Source organism: Microtus ochrogaster, linkage group LG9 (assembly GCF_000317375.1).
Source record: "Microtus ochrogaster isolate Prairie Vole_2 linkage group LG9, MicOch1.0, whole genome shotgun sequence".
NCBI lineage: Eukaryota > Metazoa > Chordata > Mammalia > Rodentia > Cricetidae > Microtus > Microtus ochrogaster.
Genome location: NC_022034.1, coordinates 3,076,280 through 3,082,604, shown reverse-complemented (window position 1 = coordinate 3,082,604; position 6,325 = coordinate 3,076,280). Strand labels below are relative to the sequence as shown.

Genomic DNA, 6,325 nt, shown 5'->3' with positions numbered 1-6,325 from the left:
TGCTCATTGACATTTGACTTATCACTGAAACATTGCCCATGTTCTCCTTCAACTCTTGAGATTTCTGATCCAATAAATGATCTGACTGCATCCTCTGTATTTGTTTTCTGCTCTGTTCTGAGCTCTTCTTCCATAGTTTTCTTACTTCCCTCAGATCTCATGTTTCCTTTGAGTGTGCTGGGAAAGGCTGTTGAAATCTGTCTTGTCCATTTATGCATGGGTTTGGACTTTCCTTTGACATCTTGACTTCTGACCTTGTCATTTTTGTTGTGTGAATCAAAATGTTGCTGTTCCTGAAGCTGATCTGGACTGCGATCCCCTGGTTTGGAGTTTATCCTTGCAGATGCTCCTGGGAAGATTTGAGTACGATGATTCCATTGCATATGTTGACTAAGGAATTTTGGACTTGAGAAGGCCAAAGAGCACAAAAGACAAGGATGGATCTCTGTCCTTAATTCTGCGAAAATATAAAGTTTTTGGTTAGAGTGAACATAATAAACAAACTGCCTATGCATCTGATTTTTTTTTTTTTTTGTGGTCAAGCCTATCCCACTACTCAGTCTGCATGTGAACACAAACTCTGCTGGGTTTGATGGCTCATGACTGATCACTTTCAGTTCAAGGACAACCTGGGGTTGGCTATGGGGTGAAATTTTGTTTCAAGACAAACAACAGCCAACACAAATTGTCTCCCATCAGGTGCAAATTGTGAGGGCATTCCCTTATTCCATATTCTACATCTTTTACAGAAATCTATAAAAGGTAACATTACATGTCATCCAGACTGTGGTCCTCCAAGTAGGATCAGAGGCAGTTTTACTTCTGGTCTAAATGGTGCAGTAATGTAGGTGGGTCTTCTTTCTATGTGTTGCTTTCATTGGTTAATTAATAAAAAAAAACTGCTTGGCCTGATAGGTCAGAACATAGGTGGGTGGAGTAGATGGAACAGAATGCTGGGAAGAAGAAGGCAGTGAGGCAGATGCCATAGCTCTCCTCTCCGAGATGGACGCAGGTTAGAATATTCCCAGTAAGCCACCACCTCATGGGGCGACACACATTAATAGAAATGGGTTAATCAAGATGTGAGAGTTAGCCAGTAAGAGGCTAGAACTAATGGGCCAGGCAGTGTTTAAATGAATACAATTTGTGTGTTGTTATTTCGGGTGTAAAGCTAGCTGTGCGTGCTCGCCTCATCACTACAGTGCAGCGCTGAGCATGCCCTACAAATGACAAGTGTCTTCTATATCCTACCTTACCCCGTTTCACTTACTTAGGTCCCTGAGCACCTTTCCCCATGCATTCTCCCCCACCTATTTCATTCTATTGAGACACAGTAACACTTCCTGACTTGGGTGGAATTTCCTTTCATGGTTTTTCCTAAGAAGGGAAAAGGATGTATGCATTAAACTGGAGTTCATCCGGGTAGAAGATTGACATCTGTGGGCAACAGATAGGTAGATAAAAGCAACACAAGTGAATTTTAAATTGTTTTCTCATTCAAAAATACATATTCAACTGGGAAGTCTCCTGAAGTAGAATTCAGGTTAGAGAAGGCAGAATGTGCTGGGTCCTATTGAATAAAAAACCCTGACTTCTGCTGCCACAGCTTGGCTATAAATTGCCTTTCTCAGTAATCCACAAATCTTAAAATGAAAGTTAATGGTTTCCCTCAGGCTTCACACCAAGTATTCATGCTCATTTCATTTACTCTTAGCCCTCTTCGAATATAACATAAAATCCTGTTTCAAAATATATCCTTAGTCAAATACTATTAGACACACAACTCTTTGTATGCAGTCCTCCTTCCCCTACATCTCCGGAGATTGAAGCAATTGCTAAGGTGATTGTACACTGCATTATATTTTAGAAAATCAACCAAAGCATCATTTTAGAATGGAAAACTGAAGCCGGGCGGTGGTGGCGCACGCCTTTAATCCCAGCACTTGGCAGGCAGAGGCAGGCGGATCTCTGTGAGTTCGAGACCAGCCTGGTCTACAGAGCTAGTTCCAGGACAGGCTCCAAAGCCGCAGAGAAACCCTGTCTCGAAAAACCAAAAAAAAAAAAAAAAAAAAGAATGGAGAACTGAAAACCCCACACTTCATTCTCCACTGTCCTGGAACCAGTCACAAGTGATAAGCTCTACATTAACAGGCTTCTGTGCATTTCTCTGTCATCTACTTCCTTCCATTAAGTGATTTCAGCCTGTTCTCAAAAAGTTCAAACCTTTTATGCATTGAGCCAGTTACCTCAGCTACTTCCTCTGTGAGACCCTTTGACCAACTGTTTGTTCCTCCCAAATGTTATCTTCCTTCACTGTCCTTTATATTCACCCCTACTCCACAGGTTTCTAAATAGTTTTCCTGGATTACTTTTCTTCAAAGCCAGAGTCAGTTCCTGACTCTGCACAGATCTGTACAAGTATGCATGCTTCCCCAGCTTGAGTCAGCTTCCAAAGAGCTGGCATTCAAATCATTTTGTTAATTTTATATTTTTTCCTCCTAACATAAAACCATAATTTACCTGACAACTAATTGATATAATACATGATGACATATTCATATTATTTATAAGAATATAAATAGAATATATTTTAAGAATATAATAAGAAGGAAATTAAAATAACAAAAAGGACCAGAATAAACCAGTTCAATAAAATAGTTGGTGGGTACTTGAGAACTTTTCTTCTTTTGCCTATAATCTTAAAGTCCTTGAAGTAAGAGAGTCAGATATGTATGAATAAAGTGTCAGTATAAACCTAGCCTCAAAATGATGACAAAACATAGCAAGGGTCAGTGCATAAATCTGTTCTTACAAATCCTCATGAAGTTGTTTCTAAGGTGGTTAAAACAGCTGTTAGAACATCTCAAAGAGACAGCAGAAGAAATCTTTAGCTGAGATCAACCAGGAGCAGAATTAAGGCCAGGAAAGAAGGTAGTAGATTTGATTCCAAAGAGGAATTGAAGGAGAGCCTCCTGCAGCCAACCACCAGTTGAGTGTTCACCAGTAAATGGTGAAACTGACTTATTAGCTAGCAACTGACTCTTGCAGAATCTGAATATTTTGGAAACTTGACTAAAGTCTCTTTACTATTGACTGAGCTACTGTCTTCAGATGCCGTGAGCAAGCATAAAAAGACTTCTGAGAGGAAGGTCTGTGTAAAAGATCTTCATTTAGTAAGGCATATGGAAATCTCAAGGTTGCAGCAGGTCTCCCAATCCTACTTCTAAGGGATGTGGGAGCAACATCCCAAGAAGCAGCAGAGATTTCGTGCTTGTAGAAAACATATTAATGACTGTTCTTCATTGCCTTCGGGCAGACTTCAAGTTGATGTCAAATTCAGGAGAAATAGTAACATATCAGATGACTCCCTTAGTCTTTCACCAGGCAACTCCCACCTTTGCTGAAGAGCTCAACTCACAGACAAATGATGCCAAGCCCCTGCACATAAAGTTGTCACCTAAAATTATGGCCAGGAAAAAAAATAACAGAGGAGAGAGATTGCTTCATTATGCTCCTATTAAGGGCAATAACCTTCTGTTGAATACTTCTTGCAAAGTGGAAATGACCCAAATGTTAAAGATCATGCGGGATGGACACTATTGTATGAAACCTGCAGTCATGGTCACTCAAAAGTAGTGGAATTGCTGTTCCAGCATAACACTTTGGTGACTACCACTTGGCTATCAGAAAAACTTACCATTCCATGATGCAAAAAGAATGGGAAGATGGATACTGTCCTGTGGTGCCTCCAGGAATGCTACTGACATATTTGGTATGTGGCCCATGGGTTATACAGACTGTCTTAGTCACTGTTCTATTGCTGTGAAGAGACACCATGACTCTTATAGAAGAAAGTATTTAATTGGTAGGCTGACTTACAGTTTTAGAGGTATGTGGGATGTCCTTCTGTATATGTGTTGTTTTTATTGGTTAATGAATAAAGTTACTTTGGCCTAAGGAATGGAAGAATATAGCTAGGATGGAAGAGAGTGTCTAAGTATATATAAGAGAGTTTATAAGTACATATAGAAAGTATATAAGTATATTTAAGAGAGTAGGCAGAGCCCAGGAGATGCCATGTAGCTGCCCAAGGAGACAGACACCAGACCCTTACCAGTAAGTCACAACTTTGTGCCAATACACAGATGAATGGAAATGGGTTAATTTACTATGTTAAGAGTTAGTTAATAAGAAGCTTGAGCCAATAGGTCAGGCAGTGTTGTAATTAATATAGTTTCTGTGTGATTATTTGGGTCTGGGCAGCCAGGAAATGAATAAACAGTCTCCTTTTACATATATTATCATCATGGCAGGGAGCATAGTGGCAGGCATGGCAAGCATGGTACTAGAGAAGCAGTTGAGGGCTACACCCTGATCCTCAGGCAAAGTGAAAGATACTGGGCCTCAAATGGGCTTGTGAAACTTCAAAGTCCATACCCTCCCATGTGGGAGAATGGTTTGTATTCTGTCAATTATATTTTAAATGAACACTGATTGGCCAGTAGCCAGACAGGAAGTAGAGGCGGGTCAATTAGAACAGGAGAATTCTGGGAAGGAGGAAGCCCATTCCTCAGGGGTCCTGACCCGACCACAGAAGAAGCAAGGTGTGACTGCCCTGATGAATAAGGTACTGAGCCACATGGCTAACACAGAGATAAGAATAATGGGCTAATAATGGGCTATATAAGTTATAAGAGTTAATAAGAAGCCTGAGCTAATGGGCCAATCAGTTTATATCTAATGTAGACCTCTGTGTGATTTCTTTGGGACTTAATCATTGCAGGAACTGGGAAGGACAGAAAACCTCAGTCAACACCCCCCAGTAAAACACTTTCTGTAACAAGGCCACACTCCTAATCCTATCAAAGAGTTCCACTTCCTGATGACTAAGCATTCAAATATGAGCCTGTGGGGGCCATTCTTATTCAAAACACCTCACAGACAATGTGTGATCATTATTGTTGCTACCAGAGAAGAATGAATCATTCTCAACTAACAAGTGATTGGCCATGAATTCTGGGCAGCAAAAGTATGGATGCTTACAGGCAATGAACTTGCTTCTGACCCTCAGAAAACTTGAGAAATTTCTTAAGAAAAAACAAAGTGCTGAGTTTGACAGTACAGTATCGCATGTAATTGTTCCTGATGATGAAACTCAAAGTACTATGCCGTGTTTGCTTGGGATTCTCAAATGGATGCTGGCTCCTAAAGTTTGATTGGGTGAAAGCCTGGCTGCAAAGTACATGGACAGAAGAAAAAGTACAAAGTTCCTGAAGATCCACAGAGGAGCCAGCAACAGAAAGTCAGAGCTGTTTGATGGAGGCTACTTTCTCTGAAGAGGGAATCAAACATCGTCCAAACAGAACCACGTTCTTATGCCCATGACTACAGCAGGGCCAGCGTTCTCAGTAGAAGCCCAACTCTGACTGACACGACTCTGAAATGTCAATACAGTTGTATGTCATGCCAATCCTGATTCTGATCATGGCTTCTGTACTAAATCCATCATCTATGAAGATCTGTTTTACTGTTGTCCAGAAAGGGGTTGGCAAGGAGGGCAAAGTCTGGATGGCTCCTTCCACCTGGCACATTAGCTGTGTAATAGCCTTTGAATTGCTTCCTCTTGACAGGTGAATGTCATATCAGGTGAAGATTTTCATGTGAACATACATGGTTTGTGGGATATATTTGGTCTTTCACATTCTTATGGATAGGTAGAACCATCCACATTTCTCCTCTCTTAATTACAAAATAAAATAATTGACGCTAGATTGGGAACTCATGTAGGCTCTTTTTGTTCTCTTGAGGGAGGATGGGGCTCATTGGTAAAGTCTTCATGAGCCATGCATGAGGCACAGGGTTCCACACTGGGAACGACAAAGATGTTCTCACTTTACAAGTGGCCTGTGGCTTTTGATTGATCATGTGTTCTAGTTAGGGTGGCTATTGTTGTAATGAAACACCACGACCAAAACAACATGGGGAGGAAAGGATTTATTTCAGCTTAAACATCCAGGTAACAGTCTATCACTGAGGGAAGTCGAAGCAGGACCCTAGAGGTAGGAGCTGATATAGAGGACATTGCGAGGAGTGCTTATTGGCTTGCTCAGCCTGTTTTCTTACAGAACCCAGGACCCACAATGGACTGGGCCCTCCAGTGTCAGCCACTAATTAAGAAAATGCCCTACAGGCTAGCCTGCAGCCTGATCGTAGGGAGGCATTTTCTCAATTGAGGTTCCCTCCTCTCTGATGAGTCTAGCTTGGGTCAAGTTGACATAAAACTAGCCAGAACATCATGTCTTTCAGTTTTTGTTTTTGTTTTTTT

At 41.0% G+C, this 6,325-nt stretch overlaps 1 protein-coding gene and 1 pseudogene across 1 annotated transcript in view; one reads left to right on the top strand and one right to left on the bottom strand.

The window, feature by feature from the left end:
- LOC101982521 (histone-lysine N-methyltransferase PRDM9-like) overlaps window positions 1-6,325 on the bottom strand; it is a 23,752-nt gene that overhangs the window by 1,031 nt on the left and 16,396 nt on the right. Inside the window, exon 10 of the mRNA XM_013352266.1 lies at window positions 4-457. Coding sequence (XP_013207720.2) covers window positions 4-457 — 454 coding nt within the window. The remainder of the gene's footprint in view (window positions 1-3; window positions 458-6,325) is intronic.
- LOC101987998 lies at window positions 832-5,634 on the top strand (annotated as a pseudogene).